The sequence below is a fragment of the Arachis ipaensis genome, chromosome B10, assembly GCF_059453495.1.
Source record: "Arachis ipaensis isolate K30076 ecotype BB chromosome B10, ASM5945349v1, whole genome shotgun sequence".
In the NCBI taxonomy this organism is placed as follows: domain Eukaryota; kingdom Viridiplantae; phylum Streptophyta; class Magnoliopsida; order Fabales; family Fabaceae; genus Arachis; species Arachis ipaensis.
In genome coordinates, this window is record NC_142435.1 from 22,416,400 (window position 1) to 22,443,020 (window position 26,621).

The 26,621-nt window shown below is 32.7% G+C and overlaps 1 protein-coding gene across 6 annotated transcripts; it reads right to left on the bottom strand.

Annotated features, from left to right (window-relative positions):
- Positions 1-8,162: 8,162 nt before the first annotated feature.
- LOC107623219 (putative glutamate carboxypeptidase LAMP1) lies at positions 8,163-13,702 on the bottom strand. 6 transcript variants are annotated; one of them, XM_088506845.1, is made up of 7 exons: positions 13,198-13,702; positions 12,679-12,797; positions 12,370-12,544; positions 12,113-12,200; positions 11,186-12,004; positions 10,931-11,071; positions 10,744-10,786 (listed from the first exon to the last, which is right to left on the bottom strand). In XM_088506845.1, the coding sequence occupies exons 5-7, from the start codon at positions 11,315-11,317 to the stop codon at positions 10,772-10,774; spliced, it is 288 nt and encodes a 95-aa protein (XP_088362971.1). In that variant the 5' UTR covers positions 11,318-12,004; positions 12,113-12,200; positions 12,370-12,544; positions 12,679-12,797; positions 13,198-13,702; the 3' UTR covers positions 10,744-10,771. The 6 variants fall into 6 exon arrangements, 3 of the variants coding, with proteins under 3 accessions (XP_088362959.1, XP_088362971.1, XP_088362966.1); XM_088506840.1 differs by having other exon boundaries at positions 12,654-12,797; XR_002356731.2 differs by lacking the exons at positions 11,186-12,004; positions 12,113-12,200; positions 12,370-12,544; positions 12,679-12,797; positions 13,198-13,702 and adding exons at positions 8,163-8,487; positions 8,703-8,826; positions 8,998-9,150; positions 9,275-9,373 and having other exon boundaries at positions 10,389-10,786; positions 10,931-11,070.
- Between the last annotated feature and the right edge of the window lie 12,919 nt (positions 13,703-26,621).

Consider the following 26,621-nt stretch of genomic DNA (forward strand, 5'->3'; position numbering starts at 1 on the left):
TTATTATTGTCATCGTCATCACCAACATTACAAAAAAAATATTAATTTACAAATATAAAAAATAAAAGAGACCATAACACAAATTTAAAAATCACCGGTCTCTAATTTATTTAAGTTGGAACAATAATTATTCAAGAAATATAGTCAATTTTTTTAAATGATATTTTTTTTTAAAGTATACACAATGTTTATTTGTAAAACGTAGCTAAAGTTTCTCCAAAATATTTTCATAAACATTAAATATATCTTATACTCTTAAAATTGATCTCAATTTACCGAACAAAAGATTCTGTTGAATAATCACCTACCAAATTATATTTAAAAAAAAAAACTTATTTATAAACAATATTAGATGTGGAGTTTCAATGGTCATTATCTTTATTAGACAATAATATCTTCAATTCTAATCTTGTTGTCACTCTAAATTTGGAAGTATTTAGAAGTTGCATATAAATTGCTCTAGACTAGTGAGGGTTAGTTTTTGCACATAAATTGTCTTATTCCAATATGTTTTAATTTAGGTGTAAAACATGTAAATCATCACATATTGGAACGATTTACGTTAATTTTAAAAGCTCAGTATTTTAGGACGATTTATGTATTTTTTAGAGCATTTTAAAACATAAATCGTTCTAAAATATAATGATTAACATCTAATTCAAAACACATATTTCTAAAATGATTTATATATTGTTAAAAATAAAAAATTTATATTTTAAAAATGAATTTAGGAAATCAAATAATATTAATTTCTTTTTATTTTATTTAAATAAAAAAACCCAAATTTTTGCCCTTGAATATTGTTCGAGCATTAGGTTTTCGTGTTTAAAGAAACGATGAGCGATAACAAGTCAACTAGCATTGTGATGATACCATCGTTTTTATTTGAGTATTTACCCATTTTAGTCCTCAAAAAATTTTGGATCAAACACTTTAGTCCCCAAATAAAATTAGTTACTCGATTGGTCCCTAACAATTAACTCCATCCGTCACGTAGGTCCTTTACTCCGTCAACTCTAATGGAAGACAAAATAGTCTCTGTCAACTCTAACAGAGGACAAAATAGTCCTTTACCTCTTCTGTTCAAAAACGACACTGTTCTCTCCCAATTTTCATCATATCTCGCATAACACTAATAGTTTAACACTGTAACTTCAAGCTATACAATGCACACTCTGTAAGTTCAATGTTCACAAGAAGAAAAATCTTCAACTTGTTCTCAACCAATTCATACTCAGAAAACTAATGACTATGTCTCTCAAGTACTTGTTGTCTTTGATAGATCCAATGAATCTAGACAGCAAGTATGATTTGTTAAGACCCATCGTCGTCATCGCCATCTCCCTCCTCATCTGCCCTATCATCTCCATGGCCACATTGTCCACCATTCCGATCGCTTCCTTCAGCTTCTTCTCCGAATCAATGTTCAGTAATCGCTTCAGTTTTCATATGAGCTGCGACGGCGACATTGCTCATTGTACTGATTGATGTAAGGTCAAAACTGTTTGCCAACTTGGACTCCGGAAAAGAAGGAATGAAGCACTTGGGGTCCATTCCAAATGAGAATTTGCATATGATGTCGAAGGAGAATATTCTCATGATGTCCTAATGTCTAACAATCTATATTGGTTTCCGGAGAGTGAAGAAAGGCATGCCCTTGGGGTAGTTGTGGAACTTGGTCTTGAGGATGTGGTGGATGTTGTTAGGGGTTAGAGGTGATGCTGTTATCGAGGACGTGGAGGTGGATGCTTCTGGTGGATGAAGTGCGGAGGAGGTAGATGTACCAGTCACAGAGATTTAAGAAGTGTGTGGTCCATGACATGTTGAGGTAGGTGCGACACGTGTGGTAGTTAACCATGACTTGATCTTGGAGCTGAAGAGAAGGAAGGAAAAGATGGAAAAGAAGACTGTCAAGGTGAAGAAGGAGAGTATGAATGTTAGGATTATGCGAGATATGATGAAAATTGGGGAAGAAAAGTGTCGTTTTCGAACAAATGTGTCAGGGATTATTTTGTCCCCTGTTAGAGTTATCAGGGATCATTTCATCCCCTGTTAGAGTTGTCACAGACTATTTTATCTTCCGTTAGAATTGACGAAAGCAAGGACCTAAATGACTGACATAATTAATTGTTAGGGACCAATCGAATAATTAATTTTAATTGGGGACTAAAATGTCTTACCCAAAATTCTTTAAGGATCAAAATGGATAAATACTCTTTATTTTTTAGAAACGTTATGGCACCACCGTGTTTACTCAGAACATTTTGGTTTCCTCACCCAATCCAAAGGTCTAGAATAATGCTATGACCAGCAATTAGTTAATAGTCATATTAATTTTTGAAATTATAATTATATTTTAATTTGGTCTTCAAAATTTTGATAAATTCAATTTAGTTTCATGTTTAATATTTGTGTTTCATGTTGGTACTTAATCTTATTTTTATCATAAAACCATTAATGATGTGCTTAGATGAGTGATGGCTGTCACCCTAAATTCTATAACGACTATTTGATATGGAAATTAAAATTTTGTATTTTCTTCTGAATTTAATGTTTGATAATATTACCTAATTATTGTAAAATAAACAATAAGGAAGAGGTAATAAAAATAAAATAACAAAGTATAAATAGAAGACACTTGTATTAGTATTCACTAATATTATTATCTTACTATAATAAAGATAATTCATATATTAATATTGTATTTGCAGCATAAGTATACGAAGAGAGAAAGAGAAAAAAGTGTTTTATATTTTGTATTGTTGTTATTGATTATTAGGGACTTAAACCTCTATTTATACACGTACTAAGCTTTGATTTTTGGTTTAATTACTCTGCTGGTCCCTATAGTTTCGCAAAATTTTCAATTAGGTCCCTATACTTTTTTTCTTTTAATTGAGTCCTTGCACCAAATTTTTTTTAATTGGGTCCTTATACTTTTTTTCCTTTTATTTAGGTCCTTGTACCAATTCTTTTTTTTTTTAGTTGGATCCCTATAAAATTAAGCCAATTACTACTAAAAGGGACTTAATTGAAAAAAAATGGTGCAGGGACCCAATTAAAAAGAAAAAAAGTATAGGGACCTAATTGAAAATTTCACAAATCTATAGGGACCAACAGAGTAATTAAACCTTGATTTTTCAAAGTTCATTAATCAGAAATTAAACCTTCTTTCATTAAGAAACTGAGCCGCCCAAGCATTAATAGGCATCCAACTCATCTCTCATCCTTATCACAACACCCTCCCTTAGATGACCATTTAGGACTATGCCTCGTTAAAACCTTACTAAAGAAAAACTCAATGGAAAAAAACTTTATTGAAGGAAAAAAAGTACAAAATCCTTTGTGATGGGAACTACGTCATTAAAAACCTTGTCAAGAAAAATCCAATAGAGAGAAAAATCTGACCAAGAAAAAAAAGAGTATAGTCTCCCCCTTTTGCCAACATTATTTTATATCTCAAAATCAGTGCATCCTAATCTGATGTACCAATCTTTCAAAGGAGAATTTTGAAAGCGACTTTGTAAATAAATCTGCCAGATTATCGATTGAGCGGATCTGTTAGACATCAATTGTTCCTTGATTTTGAAGATCATAAATGAAGAAGAATTTGGCAGAAATATGATTTTTTCTATCACCTTTGATGTATCCACCTTTAAGTTGAGTAGGGGTGTGCATGGGCCGGGTGAAACCGAACACAAAGATCTTACGATCATTAGGGTACTTAATGATATAACTTATCTATATAAAATCTCTTCAAGATCTTTTTTGTGTATGTTGTTTGATGAATAAATATCCGATCTTTTGTATGCTCGATCTGTAGGCCGAGACAAAATTTAGTCTTTCCAAGATCTTTCATCTCAAGCTCTTCTTTTAGAGCTTTTATAATTGTTGGAATCTCTTTAGGGGTTCCAATGATATTTAAATTATCAATATACATAGCAATTATAATGAATCTAGATGCAGATTGCTTTATGAAAACACATGGACAGATATCATCATTCTTAAATCTGTTTCTGGCCAGATACTCAGTAATACGATTATACCATATTCGTCCAGATTGCTTTTGACCATATAAGGATCTTTGCAATTTGACTGAGAACTTGAGAATATTCATTGGATGGTTTAGATATCTTTAGTACTTCAGTGACTTTCATATATATATATATATATATTACAATCTAATGATCCATATAAATAGGTTGTTACCACATCTATTAGATGCATATGTAGTTTATGGTATGCCGATAAACTAATCAAATAACGCAATGTTTTGCATCCACTACAGGGGAATATGTTTTTTCATAATCTATATCGGGCCTTTGTGAAAAACCTTGCACAACAAGTTGAGCTTTATAGCGTACAACTTCATTTTTCTCATTTCGTTTTCTCACAAATACCTATCTGTATCCAACATGTTTTACATCTTCTAGTGTACGGACTACAAGTCCAAAGACTTCACGTTTTGCAAATGAGTCTAACTTAGCCTTCATAGCTTTTTCCTATTTTGGCCAATCATTCTTTTGTCGACATTCTTTGACCGTTCTTGACTCAAGATCCTTACCTTCATGCATAATATTTATTGCTACATTATATGCAAATATTTCATTAACAATTATCTTATTTTGGTCCCTTTTTTTTCTATAAAGACATAATTTATCAAGATCTCGTCATTTTCAAAATTTTCGGGTACCTTAACGTCTTTTGGCATCAAAACTATATCAGAATTTTAGACAACTGCAGGTGTCTTACTATGTCTTTATCCTTTTGAACAGGAATAATATTTATCTCTTTTCTTTTTCGAGAATTTTTGTCTTTGGAACTGATAGGCCTACCACACTTTTGACGTGAATTCGTTTCGATGGCCATTTGTCCGACTGGAAAATCAATTCAAATTGGAGCATTTTAGCTGGTATATAGGATTTAGTAATTTTTTTCATATCAGAAAATGCATCAGGTAATTTATTTGCTATTCTTTGCAAATGTATAATCTTTTAAACTTATAATTCACATTGTCCTGATCGAGGATCTAAATGCATTAAGGATGATACATTCCAATTAAGTTCCTTTTCATGAAGCTTATTCTCTCCCCCTAATGTTGAAAATTTTGATTAATCAAAATGACAATCTACAAATCGGGCTTTAAATACATCTCCAATTTGTATCTCAAGATACCTCACTATAGAGGGAGAATCATATTCAACATATATTCCCAATTTTCTTTGGGGTCCCATTTTGGTGCGAAAAGGCGGGGTAATTAGAACATATATCGCACACCTAAATATTCTTAAATGGAAAACATTCGGTTGCTGGCCAAAAGCTAATTGCAGAGGAGGGAATTGATGGTAACTTGTTGGCCTCAAATGAATAAGTACTGCAGTATGTAAAATTGCATGCCCCCAAACAGAGGTTGAAAAATTTGTTTTCATAAGTAAGGGTCTAGCAATTAATTAGAAGTGTTTAGTAAGTGATTCTGCTAACCTATTTTGTGTATGAACATGAGCTACTGGATGTTCAACGGTTATTCCATTAGCCATACAATAAGCATCAAATGCTTAGGAAGTGATTTCACCAGCATTATCAAGACAAATTGCTTTGATTGGATTTTCTGAAAATTATGCTTTTAATCGAATAATTTGAGCAGGTAATCTCGTAAACGCCAGGTTGTGAGAAGACAATAAGCACAAATGTGACCATCTCGAAGATGCGTCCGTTAGAACTATAAAATATCTAAAAGATCCACATGGTAGATGAATAGGTCCACATATATCGCCTTGAATCCTTTCTAGGAATTCAGCGGACTCAAATTTAATCTTCACTAGTGATGGCCTTAAAATTAGTTTTCCTTGAGAATATGCATCCCAACAAAATTCATTCGATTGAAGAATATTCTGGTTTTTTAGTGAATGTCCATGGAAGTTTTCAATAATTCTCCGCATCATGGTTGTTTCAAGATGACCCAATCGATCGTGCACAAGTTATGAATTCTTTTGGGTTAGTAAACTTTTGGTTTACAATGGCATGTGATTCGATTGCAGTAATTTTAGTATAGTATAACCCAGATTAAAGTGAGGGTAACTTTTCTAATATAACATCTTTATTTGAATCATGAGTTGTGATACATAAGTACTCATGATTTCCCTCATTCATTGTTTCAATATGATATCTACTTCAACGAATATCTTTAAAACTCAACAAGTTCCTTAGAGACTTAATACACAATAGTGCATTATTTATTATGAATTTTGTTCCTCCGGAAAATAAAATTATAGTTCTTTCGGAGCCTTCTATCACATTGCCTAAACCGATAATAGTATTAACACGTTCTTCTTTTGGTACGAGATGTGTAAAATATATGTTATTTTTGAGAATGGTATGTGAACTTGCACTATTCGCAAGGCAAACATTTTCACCATATGTCCTTACTATTTTTTTCAAAGACAGGTAATAATAATAAAATAAGTAAAAGTATATGCGCAATAAAATTATTTTCTTGATTGAAATTGTTTTTCTAAGAAGTACTATACATAATATTATATACTAAAAATTTTATTATTGTTATTATTTTATAACTTGACACATTTAGTAATTTTGAAATTCATAAATATAAATATTTTAATAAAGATTATTTATATACATCACACTTAAAATTTAAATACATAGGAAATAAAACTTAAAAGTTTTTTTACATTATTTATTTACATGAGTATTAAACTCAAATATCAAACTTTTTCATCATTGATCAGATAACCAATATTTCCTTCAGGATCCTCAAAGGAATCAAATACTTCATAATGAGTTGTGTAATTATCAGCAACATTCTTTGAAACAAAATTTGTCTCATTTCCTTTGTCGTCCTTTTTCAAAGATGCTTGATAAAGATCAACTAGGTGCCTCGGGGTACGATAAGTACGTGACCAATAGCTCTTTCCACCACAACGGAAATATTTATCCTCTATTGATTTATTTTGCCCATTATTTCTTTCTTTATCCCACTTTTGGTGAGATACTTTCTTGTGAATATAATTTTTCTTTCTTCCATAATTTTTTTTGTTACCAAAACCTTGCCATTTACCTCTTCTAGGGTTATGATTTGTCACATTTGTTTCAGGAAATAGGGCGGCGCCAGCTGGACGTGCTTCATGATTTTTTAAAAGCAACTCATTTTTGCGTTCAGAAACAAGAAGACAAGAAATTAGCTCTGAATATTTTTTTAATTCTTTTTCTCGATACTGCTACTACAGGAGCACATTCAAGGCATGGAAGGTCGAGAAAGTTTTTTCTAACATGTCATTATCAGTTATTTTTTTTCCACATAATTTCATTGTGTTGAATTATATTCATTTATGGATTTAAAATCTTGAAGACGTAAGTGTGTCCACTCATATCGGGCTTAAGGAAGTATCACTATCTTTTGATGATTATACCTTCTTCAAGGTTTTTCCACAGATCTGCAGGACCTTTTAGTGTGAGATATTCATTTTTCAATCTTTCATCAAGATGACGACGAAGGAAGATCATGACTTTGGCTTTATCCTTTTGGAATGCATTATTTTCATCCTTAATGGTGTCTCCTAGACACATTGACTCAAGATAGATTTCAGCATCTAGTATCCATGATAACACAACTAAAAAATTGTTTAATACAGACAGATTTATAGACAGATTTTTGGTTACCGACAAAATTACCGACGGATTTTGTCCCTTTGTAAAAGCCTCGTCGAAAATTATTTACCGATGGATTTTTTTCCGTCGGAAAATTACCGACGGATTTTTACCAGTTATCGACAGATTTTTCCTCGGTAAATTCTCCCCTCCATTTCCCTGAAACGTCAAACTTTCCGACGGATTTTTCGTCGGTAATTACAGACGAATTTTTTGACGGATTTTTCTGTCGATAATTACAGACGGATTTTTCAACAAATTTTCGTCGGTAATTACAGATAGATTTTTCGACGGATTTTCTATCGGTAATTACAGACAGATTTTTCGACGAATTTTCCGTCTGTAATTTGAATCTTAGAAAATCATCCCACACTCTGAATACAGACAAAAAATCTGTCTGTAAATCCGTCTGTAAGGTAAAATAGAATTTTTTTTTAGATTTTTCCATTGCAAAATAAATTTGTTTTCATACAAAATAAATATAAATTTAACACAAATTTTTATCTAATTTTTATTCGAATATTTATAATATTTCAAAAAATAAACAAATTCATCGTATTATCAAACTAAAAGAAAAGTACTATAAACAAGCAAGTCAATATAATTTAAAACATAAACAAAGTGTATTAATCATCAACTATAATTCACAGTATATTGTTCAACTATACTAAAACTATTTCATTGCAGGGATAATCCTGATTCTTCATCACTTGAGCTTGAGCAGAAGCGAATGTGTTTATTCACCGAGCAACCTCCAACTCTTGTGTCGCTGAAATACGCAGCGGTCGCCTTCAGTTTTCCATTTAAGTGAACTTTCTCCACCTAGAATCAATGATATAACTTGAGTCTTAAGTCAACTTAAACATCATATAACCTGTATAAACTCTAGTTGATGATAGACAAAGACTTACCACCTCATACAACATAATAATGATTCATGAGAATATATATGCTACTTTTGATATTATGTTACGACCCCCTTAAGCATCATGTTAATCTTTTTTTGTTTTTTCAATAGGAAAAAAGTTGAAATTTACCTCTAGTGACCATGGTAGACTGGCAGATAGAGATAACTCAACCAATTGATTGAAATCTACATTTCTTGAAAGGAATATTACAACTTTGGAAGCAATCTCCTTCGCAAGATTGAACAGAGTAAATCTGCACAGAAGCACATTGAGTCAAATAGGAAAGCAAAAAAAGTTACACAACAAATTAGAAGATAAGGAACAAATTATGAATTTTTTCCTTAAAAAACCACTTTCTACCAAAAAATTATTTTATAATATGCATAGAGTCGTCAATGAGTCACAGAAGAGAGGAATATTATACCTCATTCATTGTATTATTTGTATGTACACTTGCACAGTTCAAAAGGACAATACAATCCAACAGGCTCATCACTAATTGATTCACTTTATTAGCACTCTCTTTTTTTAAATTTCCCAAGGTAGTCTCGCTTAGCTTCATTCCTTGTATATAAACCTATACTCTCCATCAAATAAAAATGACTTGCTCATTATATATCAGAGAAAATGTCTCAGTCTTACTGCATGGAAGATATCCAATTTTCTTATTGATAACAATATTCATAAGAAAATACTTTTACCTTCCACTCCTTAAACCAAAGGTTTTTTGTCGGAAGAGGAACGTCTCCAAATATTTTATACAGTTTATCATATTATTTCTTGATGATCTCTGTAATCTTCTGAGAACCAAGAGAGAAAGGTAACTAACTGATAATTTCATAAAGAATTGACAAGTTAGGAAACTAAAAAACACTTTTAATACTGATATTTTTTTGTATTTAATCTGCACTTAATGTTTTAATTAAATAATGATAAATAATAAATTTAATTGATTAAGGAAATTAAAATCATAAAATTTTATTTTACTTAAAGATAATTAAAAAAGGTTTAATTACTCTGCCGATCTTTATAATTTCAACAAATTTTCAATTAGATCATTATACATTTTTTTATTCCAATTGGGTCTCTATACTGTAGCAAATTTTATAATTAAGTTCCTATCATAATAAAAATGTTAGAATTAACGAAATATTTTATTAAACAAAACGAAATATTCAATCAAGTATTAGGGTCTTAGGAATATTCACTTTGTTTAATAAAATATTCTATTAATTTTGACCTTTTTATCATATTAAAAATTTAATTACAAAACCTAATACAATATAGAGATCTAACTGGGAAAAAAAATATAAACAGCTAATTAAAAATTGAAAAAGTATAGGTAGACAATGAAAATATTAAACAATGTGAATAATGAATATATCAAATGTTCAACTCACTAGGTGTACGAATGGTTATCCTAATATTAAGATTTAGGTGGGTAATTTGAGGTGTAGTGTGTTTTTACTTTATTGGACTAATTTTAAAGTTAATTGTTTACATTATTCACAAAAATTATTGTCTACCTAATAAAGTCTTTAAAAATTTCATATAACTAAAGGAAAAAAAAATCTCGTAACAATTAATCGGGGAACCAGAAGAGTGCCCTATAAATACTATTTGCCTCTTTTTATCCATTGCATCTTTCACCTACAGATTTATTCCAAAATGTATGTGCTTTATTTAACAAAGGCAAATAGTTTTTAAAAATGAAAACAATTAATTATTTAATTTCCAAATCCAGGTGATATATGAAAATTTAATTAATAGGATAGTAGATCTTAGGCTAAACTATCTACTATGGTCAATTAATACCTCAGTTTCAAGTAACGGCTTGGACAAAATAGCTTGGAACCTTCCTTGAAAAGCTTCTTTTACTTTAGCAGCATCATTGTAACCAATGCTTTTAAGTGATGGGAACAGATCAGGGTCTATTGGGACTTCCCCAAAAGGCTTCTGAGAGTACCAATCTTTTGCAGAACCTGATGCTGGGAAGCTGATGAACACTTGTTGAGGGTCCCCTTTGCGATCCTTTTCAAGAATGAAAAGTTTTTCTGGTGTCTTGTGAGCCTTCCAGGCCAAAGAAATTGCTTTCTTAATCATCTCTGCTCCAATAAATTCTGTGATTCCAACAGCAGTAGTCATGTTTGATGTTTCTTCTCTGCTTTACTTGTTTGGTTTCTTCAATTTCATCTTTCTCAGAAGTTAGAACCCTGGTTTCATTCAAAACAGTAGAATTCATCTAATGTTCACATAGAATTTGTTAATGAGACTATGTGATATTATAAGTCAGAAGAAGAATGAGGGAATAAGCCTAGAAAACACTTGCTTCTTAGAGTAAAAAACTATATACTCACCAAATGCTTACGCCATGTCATTCCTAAGAGGCCATCTCTGTCAGTGAATACATGTTCAACCATCATAAGTCTATCATTCACATCTCTCACTTTCATTTGGTACTCTTTCCATGTTCTCCAACCTTTACTTGCTTCTATTTCCTGAACAAAAAGAAAAAGAAAAGAAAAGAAAAGAAAAGAAAACACTTTATTATATGATAGTTGTTATTTTAAGAACTTGTGTTTGTTTTAAGTTTAAACTTTGCCAAATGATACCTTTCTCTGGTCATTTATCTTGATTGCTGCTTTCTCAAGCTCCTTGATTGACTTCAATATAGGAGACAAATTCATGTCTTTATTTGAAATCTCATCTTCCAAGTTCTTCACATTAAGCTGGGATTCAAACATTTTGGTTTCATGAATATCTTTATAAAATTCAGTTACAACGATCCTTATCTCATAATGTGAGGTCGGCTACATAGATTATATGGCACTATATTGCCACGTCGAATTCAGTGACAACAGTCTGAGTGTAAAAAGTACAAAGTTAACACACCTGGAGCTCCTTAGCATAGGATTGATAATCAAAAGGTAAGAACTCCTCATCTGCTAGCCATAATGCTACTAGACCCCAAACACTTGCAGTTGTTTTTCACAATAGAGCCAATTGTCATTCAAGTGAACTAAGTATATGTAGTTATAGTTTCTCTTGTGGTTTTTATAGTTCCTTCACCTATTCTTTCGCATAATGTATGAAATGACATAGATCCTGTTACCACTTGTTAGGATTTGATTCGATTCAATGCGAAAAAAAAATTCTCGTATCAACTAAGGTCATATGAAGTGTCAAACATGATAACAGAACTTTCCCATTTGTAACACTATGTGTATATGTTGTGAATATACTAATTGCGGAAAAGTTAACATATTTTAACCTGTAGTTGTATATGTAATTATTAAATTCTTAACTCTTCAAGAAACATTTTGATATCATTAGAGTAAACTGAGATGGAGTTTAATGTGACATAAACTGAAAAAGAAAATTGAATGTCACCAACCTACAACATGCCTATGAAACATAGGATCTCCAAATTTCTGCATCCAGATAAAATCATCATACAGTGAGTGGTATACTAGATAATTTGCAGAGAGAGTATTATTAACGCATCTGAATCTTAGTGATTAAATTAATGTGTTATGTACCTCCTCCAAAGGCTATATCAATTGATGGAATTCCCACATGCTGCACAAAAGGTTTATAATCTGATCCTCCACCACCTAATCTTCCAATCTTTCCATGTAAAGAAATAGTTCATGATTATTATAGATGTTCAAGTTATGCTACTATTTTAAAGTTCAATCAATCACATACTGATCACTGGCCAATTTGTTGAAACTAAAAGCATAGTAAATTGCATGCTTTTACTTTACTAATTTTTTGACAGTTGCAATATGCTTACAAAGGAGAGGTGCCAAAACTAGTCCAAGCTTCATAAAGGCTCTGTGATGAGTTATCTGGGTCTGTGACCTAAATAAGAGTCAATATTTAACAATAGTTCTAGGTGCAGATTTTTGTGGATCAGTGGCTCCAATTAGTTTTCGGCCATAAGTTATGACTCCTTCTCCTTCCCAAACCTGTTTCATGAATTCAAGGGAAAATCAGACTAGTCTAGAAACAATAACAGGGCCAGAGCTTATATGACAGAGCTTAATTGAAGATGGTGACAGAATAATTTTAACTAACCAAAAATGCAGTCTCATTATACGACCTTAGAACAGTAACCACAACCAAATCAACGATCATCAACGACTCCAAGAGCCTCCAATTTTCCAGATTCAGGCCAAATCAAACACAGAATTTTCACTACTCAGCAACAATTCAGCAAAGCTAGCAGCAGAAAATTCAATAATCACATATCTCCAATTTTGGAATTTAGATTCAGAATATAAAATTACAGAATTAGTGTCTACAACAGCAAAAGCTTCAAAATCAGCAAGGAATCAAAAACTTATAGAAGAAGTTCACATAAAAGGAGAAGAAGGAGACTCATCAGATTTCAATTTTACATTTTAACCTCAACAACAAACAAAATCAATAGTGCTGGTAGATCGAGCAATAATTCAGCATTCATCTTTGTCTATTTATGCAAAAAACGAAAAAGAAGCAAAAGATTTGGCTGAAGAAGAAGAATTAGCTTTCAATTTTGAATTTCAACCAGTATAATTAAGAGCAATTTCAGTTCAAGCATGATTCCAAAATTCAATTCCAAAACTGCAATCAAAATTACCTCTCATTCCAGAACACACAAGAGAAGAACACCTGGATCTACATTTGGCGCATTTGGAGGAAACGGCTCGGGCCGAGCTGAGGAGGACGTTGCCATCCAGGGTAGTAGAGTAGCAGCGGAGGGCTTGAATCGTCCACCGCCAAAGCCACCTTACTCGTTTACAAAGGCTGTGGTTGGCCGGGCGGCAGCCAGCGGTGCCGTCGCAAAGTTGGAGGGAGATGACACTGTGCATGAAGGAGGCGGATGGGCCCAGAGCGGTGAGAATGACGACGACGTAACTACCTCCGCGACCACCAAAGGCAGAGATCTTCCCTGAAGGATGAGTGCAGTGATTCCTGAACACCGGATGAGGATAACCAGCGAACGGCCGTTGCTAAGGTCAGTGATGAGATCCGACGGCGGCAGTGGTGAAAGAACCTCGTGCGATGGAGAGAGCGTAGACGGAGAAAGGAAGAAGCTCTTCACTTGTGTAGAGTGTGAATGGAACTCGAGAGACTAGGGTGTAAGTTAGGGTTAACTCAATGTTTTTTATGGAAAATTTTAAATTATAGACAGATTTTTTGTCTGTAATAATTTAGTAGAACGCAGTATTTTTGTTTATTTAATTACAGACAAATTTTCTGTCATTAACTATTTTCTACAAAAAAATTAATTTTTTTTATAGAATTATCGATGGATTCTCTTTTCTATCTGTAATTTATGTTAATTCATTTTTTTTGGTTTTCGACAAAAAATCCCTCACAAATTTCGTCTGTATTTCCGTGGGATAAAATTTGTCAAAAATATTCGTCTGTAATAACTAATTTTTTAGTAGTGTAGTTATTTCCAGATATATCAAGAGTGTTAAATTCAAGATGAGAGAATTTTGACATAATGAAAATTTATTACCTGAGTCTTCCTAAATTTTATTCAGAGTCTCATGCTGATAATGTGTTGTAAAATAAATAAATAAGGAAGGAGGAATAAAAATAAAATAACGAACTGTAAATAGAAGATACTAGTATTAGTATTCACCAATATTATTATCCTACTATAATAAAGATAGTTCATATATTAATATTATATTTGCAGCATAAGTATACGAAGAAAGAAAGAAAAAGAAGTGTTTTATATTTTGTATTGTTGTTATTGATTGTGAGGGGTTTAAGCCTTATTTATACAGGCACTAAGCTTTGGTTTTTCAAAGTTCATTAATAAAAAATTAAACATTCTTTTGTTAAAAAATTGATTCGCCCAAACATTAATGGACATCTAACTCATCTCTCATCTTTATTACAACATTAATATGTTTATTAATAGGTTTAATTACTCTGTTGATTCCTATAATTTTGCGAAATTTTTAAGTAGGTATCTATACTCTTTTTTCTTTTAATTGGATCCCTACACTAATTTTTTTTCCAATTAACTCCCTCTTGGCAGTAATTGACTTAATTTTACAAGGACCCAACTAAAAAAAATTTTGGTGCAGGGACTGAAATAAAAGGAAAAAAAGTGTAGGGACCTAATTAAAAAAATTTTAGTACAAGAACTCAATGGAAAGGAAAAAAAGTATAGAGACCTAATTAAAAATTTCATAAAACTATAGAGACCAACAGAGTAATTAAACCTTATTAATAATATGTACTAGCTCTTTACTAGACCCTCATGCTAGTCAAATCACATTTTATTAATTATTTTGTATATAATACAAAAAATATATCTTAATAAATAAAGAATTTATTAGGAATTCAACTGAAATAAGTCAATTTCTATTTTTCATTATAATTGTGTGAGACCGATAAAAAAAATTGAGAAAGGCAAAAATTTAAATTAAACAACCACAATTTTAATTAATATATATATATATATATATATATATATTTTATTAAATAATTATTCAATAATTTTTTATCATTTAATTGTAGAGTTGATACTCTTTAATATTTATGGTAGAATTTTTTTATGAAAACAATTATTATATGTAAGACTAAAACTAAACTAAATAAAACAATGAAAATAAATAAATGATATATAATTATTTCAATTAACTTTTAAAAAAAATTACTAAATGCTAAGAATCTCATATTTATATTCAAGATTTGAGAAGCTAGGCTTTGATTTTGAATAATTGGCTAATTGGATGACGAAGACATTAACGATTATTATTATTTTTTGTTTATTTGTTTGTTTTTCTATTTTTTATTTGATTATATGTAATTTTATTTAATTTCAATAGATTAAATTTATATAATACAATAATTTTTATCATTATGTTAAAAATTAATAATATAAATTTTTATCACACGTAAATAAAATTTTTATGAGTGTAGGGACAAACACATTATTTAAATAGAGTCATTATATACATACAAACATACTTTTTCCCAAGTTTTAGTGGGGACAAATACCCTTATACCTTAATATGTAGATCCATCCCTGTATCTATCGTCAATTATATGATAGTTATTATTACGGTGGATATGATGGTTATAAAATTTTACGTTGTTTAAAAAAATTAGCTAATATTAAGATCATATATATATATATATACTATTTGACAATACTTTAATATAATCACACTATTTTTTCTTTTTTTTCTATTCTTAATTTTAAAAGGGTTATCAAATAACAAATAAAAAAAAAGTGATTTTAATTTTAAATATTACTAAAAATTCATAGTTTCGTTGGTCATTATAATTATCATGGACATCATAGCATGTACACATAAATAGGGAATATACAAAAAGCATGGTTCAAAAAATCAAATATGCTGATTCAAGTGGGTTAATAATGAATTGGTCACCTGATTGTAGGGATGGCAAAATGGGTTAAATTCGTTGGGCCGATCCGCTAAACCCGCTAAAAAGGACGGGTCGGGTTAGGATTTGGAGTCCGCCAAATTAAAAAATCTGTCAAATCTACACCACCAAATTGGCGGATTTTGGCGGGGCGGGACGGGCCAGTCCGCTGGATCAAAGATTTTTATTTTTCTTTTTTTATTAAATAAAAGAGTGATTACTATTATAAAATTAATAATTATAGAATGTTCAAACACTTTTTTTTTGTTTTTGTTTTTATTCTTCTTTTAGTTATTAACTTTATTTATTTTATTTTACAATTTCTTATATTTGTTCGAATTATGTTACTTGTTTTTTTAAAAAAAAGATAGTTCTATTGACAAATATTATTTTGAACAATTTTATTGAAGTTAAAAATAAATAAAAAAAGATAGTAAAAAATTATATTATAATTTGACTATTTTTTATTTGTATTTGATTTTTTAATTATTATTTTTTAGTTTGAATTTTATTTTTCAAAAAAAAAAAAAAGTCAAACGGGCTAGCCCACCGACCCCCAATCCATCATAAAGCGGGGCGGGCTAGCATTTTGAACTCATTTTAGTTGGCGGGACGGACTGCCCCGTTTATGGGGCTGGCCTAGGCGGGCGAGTTGGGTTAGGGCGGGCCGGCCCACATTGCTACCCCTACCAGATCGATCTAGTTTAGATCTAGAAGTCAATTGCAAAAGATTGGTGAAAGGATTGAATCGATCTAATTTTTTTATTAGAAATCAGTTAAAAATTATTTTTTAAATAATCATTTTTTTAAATATATATTATTTTATAATAAAAAATACTACTTATCTTTTAAATTTCAGCCTTTAGTCAGTCTTTAAATTTATAATATATTACTTTAATTTTTTATATCCACCTTTACGGTATCAATTGTTTAAAAATTTTGAAAAGTTAATTTTTTTTATTTTATCTCTCCTCTAAAGATTGAATAAAGGATAATTTTAAAAGATAAATAATTACACTATGTTATAATATCTATGATTAAACTTTTAAAGCTTTGAACATCTAGCTTTATCAATTTAATAGCTTGTCTGGTTTTTTCAACCTTACAAAAAGCAAAAAATAATATTGTTAGGGTCGAATATCTCTAACCGGGCTTAAGTTACCTCATTAGCCCAAACGCACCCGTATAGAGACATAATGGGTCACAAGATACCTTAATTAGATCATATCTCGCCGAACTCAGCAAGAATCTAATACACATTTTTTTCCAAATCTATTGATGATACACTATAAATAATTGGTGGAACATCTACCCTAAAAAAATCCTATTCTTCCTTAATCCTTATACTGTTTGAACATTCACTAACTTGATCATTATAATCCCTTACAGATACTACTCCCATATAACACGTAGATCGCAACTTACTAAAAGTCTCCATGCCCTCGAAGATTCTAGGGAACTACTATTGAACATTGGCGTCGTCTATAGGGACTTTCACTTTCCAAAATCTATAAAGCTAAACTCACCTCATCTAATCACCAACCATAACTGGTAACCCTAAATCCCGGTGAACAAGGTAGACCAGAAAGAGAGAATCTGTAGGCTGGAAGAGGACAATACTACTTTTCTCTAAAAACAGTGTCATGAATCCTAAATCTAGACAGAAGCTGCTTGCAGGATAAAGAAAAATGCTTGAAATTAGGCACACACCCTGATAGAGGTGGAGAGAAAGAGCAATGAGATCACTTGCGACATTTTGCTGCTATTGAAAGTCAGCAACACTCTCAACGCACAGTCCATACTGAGGCTCTAGCTCATTCACTTGGGAGATCAGATGCAACCTGGCTGCACAACAAAGTCACCTAAAAAAATTCTCTTGCATGAAAAGAAAGAGATTCGCACCCATTTATCACAAAAATTCTTGATGAAGCCATCCTAAAAAGGTTCTGACATCCCATAGACATGGAAGCCTATGATGATATTATAGATTGATGAATGTTGCAGAGACAGAGAGAAGGAGATAGAAAAAAACCACCAGAGAAAGAGTAGGTGTAACACCCTACTATACAGAGCTTTGCGCTTAAGTTCGTAAATCAAAGGTGGTGAGGCATTACAACCTCTAAAAGTAAAAATGAATACATATGATGAAAAGAATTTAACTAGGAGCCTGGAGAAAAAGTAGAACAAAAAGAAACTCGAGATTCGCACTCACACTCGAAACGATTAAGCGTAGAGAATAGATAACAGCGTATAGAAAAGATGAAGTACATATTTATAGGGAGTTCTAAAAAGATATATGTAACAAGCTCCAACCTCGACCTGCGAAGCAAACGCCGGCTAGAGTATAAATATACATATATACAACCCAAAAGTTTAGCAAAAGACAAAATATAAATCCTGTTTCTCCAAGTCAATTTCTAGGAGGGACAAAATACAAATAGATACAGAGTGGAGAACATATATACATATATATAAACTAAATACACAATAAAAAGTTCCCAAAACATAGATATTTGCTTCAAGTGAGTCTCCAGCATGCTCAGCAAGGTGCCTCACATCCTACATCTGAAAAACAATAGAATATGTACATAATGAGAACTGGAAGTTCTCAGCATGGTAACAGTACCTAAATAGTTAAAGATATAAGACTCCAGGAAGCCAGAGGTATTCCTAAACCCCAACAACCCATATTAAAATCCTAGAGTTTTCACTAAACCCGAAATTATGGTAATTATATCTAAGAATTCTAATCTAACTCTTAATCTTCTATTCTCCGCAAACCTCCTAACCACCAAGTGAAACAACCCTCAACGTCACCTCTACCAGCATGAGGGATCTCTCAGAAACAAACAAATACAAAACAAGCAAGAAAAATACAGATATGGATAGCAAATACAACAAATAGATCAAGTAGCAGCTAATCACAACTAAACAGGTAAGTACACCAATACACATGCACACTCAAACAAAACATACAAGTGCATATGATGCATGTCTGCCTTGTGGCTAATGAGCTCATCTGTCAGTTATAGAACCAAACACGACATGTCCAGTAGCTATCTCAGACATTGTCTCTCTATTGCACACAATTATCTTAGCACATCGGTGGACCGTTAGAGGGAGAGTGCTCTATCACCATTAGAGAGAATATGTGTCCTATCACCATTAGAGGGAATATGTGCTATGTCACCATACAAACAGAGAAAAATCATAGACAAACGGGATCGACCACTGTCCTTGCCAAACTTATCACATTCATTGTCTTTTCTTATCCATTTCATTCTTAATCTTATCTCACTCTGTCCATAGTCACTGTCATAGTCAATCAATATCATCATCACCATCAATGATTTCTCATTCGGCATTATCAACGCCTTATTAATTCAATTATTCACTTCACAAATCTCCTCAATATCAATCCAACTTCCTCAATATCTTCGCTCTTATTCTCAAGCCTAAAAACTAGCTATCGAAACTCTAATAGAGTTTATAGAGGTTTGGAATGATAGATGAATGGCTGAAAATTCAAAAATACAACTTTGGTAAAATAGGGTGGATGCGTACGCATGCCACCCGCGTACGCATGAATTCAAAAGTTGCAAAGGTCGCGTACCCTGCCGCAAATGCGAGATTTCAAAAATTGTCATTCTCGCGTATGCGAGAGCATGGACAATGACATGGAGTTGCGTACGCATGACATTTCCCGCGTACGCATGAATGTGAATTTCTCCAAAAAGCTGTTAAGTTCAGAAAATCAAATTTTCACACCAAACTTCAAATACACATAACTTTTTTGTTAAAAATTATTTTTAGTCCATTCTTCAAACATTAAAAATTTCACGGACCCAATTTTTATTCAAGACAAGTTTTGCAAGATTTGGAGTCCGGAAGCCAAGTATTTGCCCCGCGAAGTTGGTCAAAAATTAGTTTTCTCCAAAAGTTCAAATTCTCTAGTTATCCAAAATTCTCAATTTAAAATACTTCCAATCCCACCTAATTCAATACCAAAAACTTCTACACACTATCATCTACCCTTTATTCACTTCACAACTAATCCAACAACAAAATCCTTCAATTCATTCAACAATTTTCACTCATAAATCCACCAATTTCCACTATTATCATCAATCATTATAAACAACTAATTAGCATACATTCCACTACATCAAAAATTATCATTAATCACATTTTATCCACATACTAAATCAAACCTTTATTCAAACTACCAATTCAATTCACCATTCACATTACAACCAACTTTCCATCAATCATCATTAAATATCAAAATCATCATCATTCACTAACATCACATCTAATTTTAATTTATCAACTTCAATCTACAACATCAATCCCATTCAACAATTTCTAATAATCAATTAACCAATTCATGTAATTCAAACCTATCTTAAGGACTTCTAGCCTAAGTTTCACACAACATTATATATTAACTACAAGAAACCAAAATCATGCCTTGGCCAATTTTTTCCCAAGATGAAACACCACTGCAACCTCTTTTCACACAAGCCTCCAAGTTTTCAATTTGCCAATTTAGCTAGTTCCAACCACCAATGCTCCAATTCAAACACTCAAGTTCACCAATTTGACTTCAATTCACATGTATTCAATCTAATTTCATACGATGTACCACAAATCAACACTAGGGTTCTACTAATTCAATAATTTGCAAGAGTTTAGTGATTTTTTTTATTATACCCACAGATGATTGGGGCGAAACCCAACAATTATCCAATGCTAGATTGCACCTAAACTATCACAATTATGAAAATCTATCAATACCCATAACCAAAATGCGAAATCAGAATGGGAGAGAGAACTAGGCAAGAAATTCAAAATTTCTTACTACTTTGTTTAGATAGAATTGAAGAGCTTGGCGAGACGACCGCATGGCCGCAAACGGTGTGGTAATCAAAGCTCCAGATCAAAAGTGATGAGGAATTGAAATTTAAAAGGGAATAGGGTTTTATGCTTTTGCTCACTTCTTCATCTCTTCTGCGTGGAATAAGAATGGGAAGGGGAAGAAGGATGATACTAAGCTTATATGGATTGGGTTTTGGGTCCAATATGAGCCTGCTTCAACTAATTTGATTCGTTGGTCCAACTTTAATGTAAAATTTTAAAAATTAGTGTTTAAATTTGTATTTTAAATATTTTTATTTTTTAAATTATAAAATTTTATTTTTTAATTTTTTAGTTCATAATTAATTATTAATTAATTATTTATTAATTTATCAAATTTTACCGTAGGAAAAGAGATCAGAGATGTGAGGATGGGATGGGAAAGTGTGAATTCTTGATGTGATGTTTTTGATGATGTTGGGACTTGAGAGTGGTGGTTGTAGAGAAATGTGATAGTAATAGGTGGTGTAATGTTGTTGTAAGGGATAAGTGGTAAAGAGAGAAAGAAGATTGCAGTGGTGTAACATAAGTGGTAAAGAGAGAAAAAAGATTGCACTGGTGATAATACAACAAATTATATATATATATATATATGGGAACATTAAAATTGGTAAAAAAAAATTAATTTAATGTTGATTGTTAAAAAAATTAACGATAGTGATAAAATTAAAATTTATTTTAAATATTAAAGATAAAATTGAATCAAATTAAACTTTAATAATATTTTTATTTTTTTTAAAGTATCAAAAACAAAAGTATATTTTATCCCAACATAATAATATACATTGAATCAGTGTTATCAGAATCGGACTGACCTGTTCGGTCGGATTGAAAACCCGGTGAACTAGTAACAAAGCCGGTCCGAGTGAGTTAGCTGACCGGATAAGGAAGAGAATCGAAAAGACCAGATTTGATTCGGCCGGATTTGACGAAAATCGGCGGGTTTAAAAAAATTCGGACCAGTTTGAACTCTATTTTTTTTGTTTTTTATTCAGTGAAACGGCATTGTTTTGATTATATTAAAAAAATTGAACTGAAAGCAAAGAAACCTTACCTCGAAGCCATTCCCTTTCCCCAAATCCATTCCCTTTCCCCAAACTCATGAGAGAGACCTGAGAGAGACCCGTTCAGCCAGCTCCACCTCCATTGAATGGTGCGACGTCGGTGGCTATTACTACTCAAAGTCGTCGTCCTGTGCCGCTATCCTGTCCTGTGTGTCCGTCGACTCCTGCTACTGCTACTGCTCATCGCCTCCTGTCCGTGCCGTTGTGTGTCCTCCGTCGTCCTTCTTTTGCCGGTCTGGTCGTCTCTGTCATCGTCGTCGACGCCATGCTTCTTCTCCAGTCTCTCTCTGCTCTACCGGTGGTGCATCAGTCATAAGGTATGTATTTTTATTTTTTTAAGTTATTCAGTATTTCAAATTTTTAATAATTTAGTACTTTAGTTAAAATTAATTGATTAATGATGTTGATTATATTTGGTTGATTATAAATGTATAACTTGTTAATTTCTGTTTGATTTCTATTAGATTGTTCAGTTTTTTATTTCAGTATAACGAGATATTGAAATTCGTATCTCTTTTAGTAGATTCATTATCTCTTTATGGTGAAGTGACTCTATTTTCTCACCCTTAAATGATTTAGATCTCGTCTTCAGTTCTTCTACTTGTTTGAATGCCCTTGGTGTCTTCTATAGATCTTATAATTTTTGAATTGGTAAATGAAGAGACAGCCATTTTGAACACAAAGGGTGAAGGTTGAACTTGAACCTCTGCCACATTTTAACAAGCTGCATCATATTTGGTGAATGAAGTTAAGCTACCAAGAAATTGATGACTTGTTGGACTAATATTAAAAGCATAAGAAAAGGTGAATGAATGAAATGAATCCAAGATTAAAAATTATCATGATGGGTTAATTGGTACATATTTGGTACAAGGTGTAATATATTATTGATTATAGTGTAATATATTCTTGTTATATGTAATATATGTTACCATGGTACAAAGGGTTTAGGAAAGGAAAAAAGAATTATTTAGAAAAGTATCATTTGTTATCATTCTCTCTTGTGATTACAAAGTTCTTACTAATATATAGACCTAGAGTATGCTAATGAGTACGCTAATTGTGAAATAAGATAATAATAAATTACATTGATTTTTTTTTTCTGATCCTCTTTGATATTTTCCTGATTTTGTTTCCTAATTATGATATTTTAATACTCCCCCTCAAGATGAGTAGTGGGATCACCAATACTCAGCTTGGTTAGTACTTTAGCAATGGCTTGTCTTGAAACTGCTTTAGTAAGACTATCAGCCAACTGATCTTCTGATCTCACAAATGGAAGCTCAATAATGCCATTCTCAATTTTTTCTTTGATAAAGTGTCGATCCACCTCAACATGTTTTGTTCTATCATGTAATACGGGATTCTCTGAAATGTTGATTGCGACTTTGTTGTCACATTTCAACTGGCTTGGAAATTGTGGTGGAAATCTAATCTCAGTCATCAATTTTCTTATCCACAATACTTCAGTTATGCCTTTAACGATCCTTTGAAATTCTGCCTCTACGCTTGAAAGTGCTACAACTTTTTGCTTCTTGCTTTTCCAAGTTACCAGATTACCTCCAACAAGTGTAAAGTAACCAACTATTGATCTTCTATCATTTGGGTTGCCCGCCCAATCTGCATCAGTGTATGCCTCAACTTTCAAATGGCCATTCCTTTTGAATATGACTCCACTTCCTGGAGCTCCCTTCAAATATCGAACTATCCTCATGGCGGCTTCCATATGATCTTCTTGTGACTTATGCATAAACTGACTTACTATTCCCACAACATAAGTTATGTCAGGCCGAGTATGGGATAAGTAAATTAGTTTCTCAACCAGTCGCTGGTACCTTTCCTTATCTGCTAGGGTGGCACCTTCTACTATCTTCAACTTGTGATTAACTTGCATGGGCGTATCTATTGGTTTGCAATCCACCATTCTTGTTTCTGCCAGAAGGTCCAAAATGTACTTTGTTTGAGAGATAAAAATTCCTTTGCTGGAACGTAGAACCTCTATTCCTAAGAAATATTTTAGTCTTCCCAAATTCTTCATTTCGAAGTCTGTAAATAGGTTCCTTCTTAATTTTATAATTTCTTCAACCTCACTTCCCGTTATGATCATATCATCCACATAGATTATTAGGCAAGTCATTAAATCTCTCCGTTTTTTCAAAAAAAAAAAAAGGGTACGATCAGAGTTGCTTTGCTTGTACCCATACCTTTCATGACTAATGTAAATCTTCCAAATCAGGCATGTGGAGATTGTTTAAGCCCACAAAGAGCCTTCTTTAACCGGTAAACTTCATGTTTTCTAAATCCCATTGAGAAACCTAGAGGAGCTTCCATACACACTTCTTCTTTCAACTCTCCATACAAGAAAGCAACACCCTGATAGTATTAATCTTTGCAACCGGTGAAAAAGTTTTAGTGTAGTCGATACCATAGGTCTGTGTATAACCTTTGGCCACTAACCTTGCCTTGTACCGTTCAGTGGTGTCATCTGCCTTGTGTTTAATGGTGAAAACCCATTTGCACTCGACTGGCTTTTTTTCTATCGGTATAGGATACACTTCTCCCAAGTTCCGTTCTTCTCTAGAGCTTTCATTTCTGTATTCATGGCTTTTCGCCATTCAGCTTTCTCATTGGCTTCCAGGACAGTTCTTGGAATGTCTTTTGTCAAGAGTGTGGTAGAAAAAGCCTTTGCAACAATTTCTATTCCTTCTCTAGCCACCCTTATCGGGTATCTTGAGTTACGGAAAATATGTTCTAGTGAGTACCGATCAGAAGGCATCCCTCTATTTCTTCTTGGAGGAAGAACAAAGGTATTGGGCTCTGGTTCTTCATGTTCCAGTGCTATACTGTTATTGTTAGTGGCCTCATTAAAAACAGGGAGTCAATTATCAGATTGGTAATTACTTACCTCTTATCTGACATTCTCAAAAGGACTTTCACTGGTTGTAAGTTATTTTCTACGTTGAGTGAAGTATGCTTGGTGGCTCCATCTACTTGCTCTGTTTGAACAGTTTCTAGGCAATAAAGGTTATTTAGCCAACTTGGTGGTTCATTATTGTTCTCCCCCTGAATTTCATGTTAGTGGATGAAGTAAAATTCGGATTCTAAAAAATCACAATCCATGGTCACAAGAATACGACGAGTGATTGGATTGTAGCACCTATACCCCTTTTGGTGTGTAGCATACCCAACAAAACATATTTTTCTACACAAGGATCAAGTTTGGTTCTGTTGACTTTGGGGATATGGATAAAGACGGAACATCCAAATACTCGAGGTGGTAAGGTTAGAATAGGCGGGATTAGAGTCTAAGTAGCCAAGACTTGTAAGGGTGTTTTGTGGTGGAGAACTTGGGTAGGTAGGCGATTCAGTAAGTAGGCAGAGGTTGCTATAGCTTTAGGCCAAAAGGTTTTTGGAACTTGTGCATCAAAAGCATGGCTCGGGTCATCTCAAGTAACTTACGATTTTGTCACTCAACCACACCATTTTGTTGGGGTGTATTTGGGCAGGAAGTTTGATGGATAAGACCATTTTTTATAAAAAAAAAATCGCGCATTGATTGGTTTATAAATTCTCCACCATTATCTGAGCGAAGTACTTGGATTTTCTTGTTGAATTAAGTTTGAATCATTTGGTAGAAAGCAAAGAATTTATCAAGTACTTCAGATTTGTATTTTAAAAAATATACCCAAGTCATGCGAGAGAAATCATCCACAAATAACACAAAATATTGAAAATTATTATGGAAAATAGGGACTGGACCCCACACATCAGAATGTATTAGAGAAAAATTGGAATTTACTCTAGTGTTGGTTGGAGAAAAAAAAACTCTGTGATTTTTTGTACGAATACAAGTTTCACATTTGAGGGGTTCAGTGCTACTTGTAAAAAGACTAGGAAATAAAAACTTGAGGTACCCAAATCAAGGATGTCCGAGACGCCTGTGCCATAACCAAAGTTGCCTAGTAACCGTTCCGTGAGCAAGCATGACATGACCCTGGTGTGCTACTTCACTCAGTACCACACCCAATGATTTCCTTCGTAAGAATGTCCTGTAACAGACAAAAAGTAGAGTACATGAGTACCACACAATTTAGTTCCTTTGTTACTTGACTAATAGACAATAATTTTTATGATAGTGCAGGGACATAGAGGCAATTTTTTAGTTTCAATTTCTCTGAAAAAGTAATGGAGCCTCCTCTTTAAACATCAATTAATTCTCCACTAGCTGTTTCAATATGGGCTTTTGAAGGTATAGTTAAGCTGTTATAATCATAGAGGTCATGAGTCATAATATCATAACCCCACAACTGAAAATCCATTCATTTATTTTTTTAATTGGATTCTGATTTTGGGTCTCCCTTTCATATTGAGTCACGGCCTGGGCTGAGCAGCCAAGGAGTTCAGTAGTCCTTGCCCTTACCACCGCTGCTGCCTTGCCATCGCGACTTGCTTCCTCTCTTCTGGCCTCGCCACTGCTGCTGGTGACCTCTAGGGTGCTCACAGCGTCGGCTCCCTTTCTCCGATTTCTTGATGACTTAAGATTATTTTTCTACCAGTCTGGATAGCCCACAATCTTAAAGCAGTTTTCTTTGGTGTGTTTCTTCTTTCTTCTTCCACCAATTGCTTTCTTCATCAGAATTGTCCATAATGGATAATTATCTCGATT

Coding starts and splice junctions, on each gene's coding strand:
- LOC107623219 (XM_088506833.1), bottom strand. CDS start 10,718: ATGACTACTGCTGTTGGAATCACAGAATTTATTGGAGCAGAGATGATT. Junction 8,827..10,388: donor AGCCGTTACTTGAAACTGAG/GTATTAATTGAC, acceptor GCTTCTGTGCAG/ATTTACTCTGTTCAATCTTG.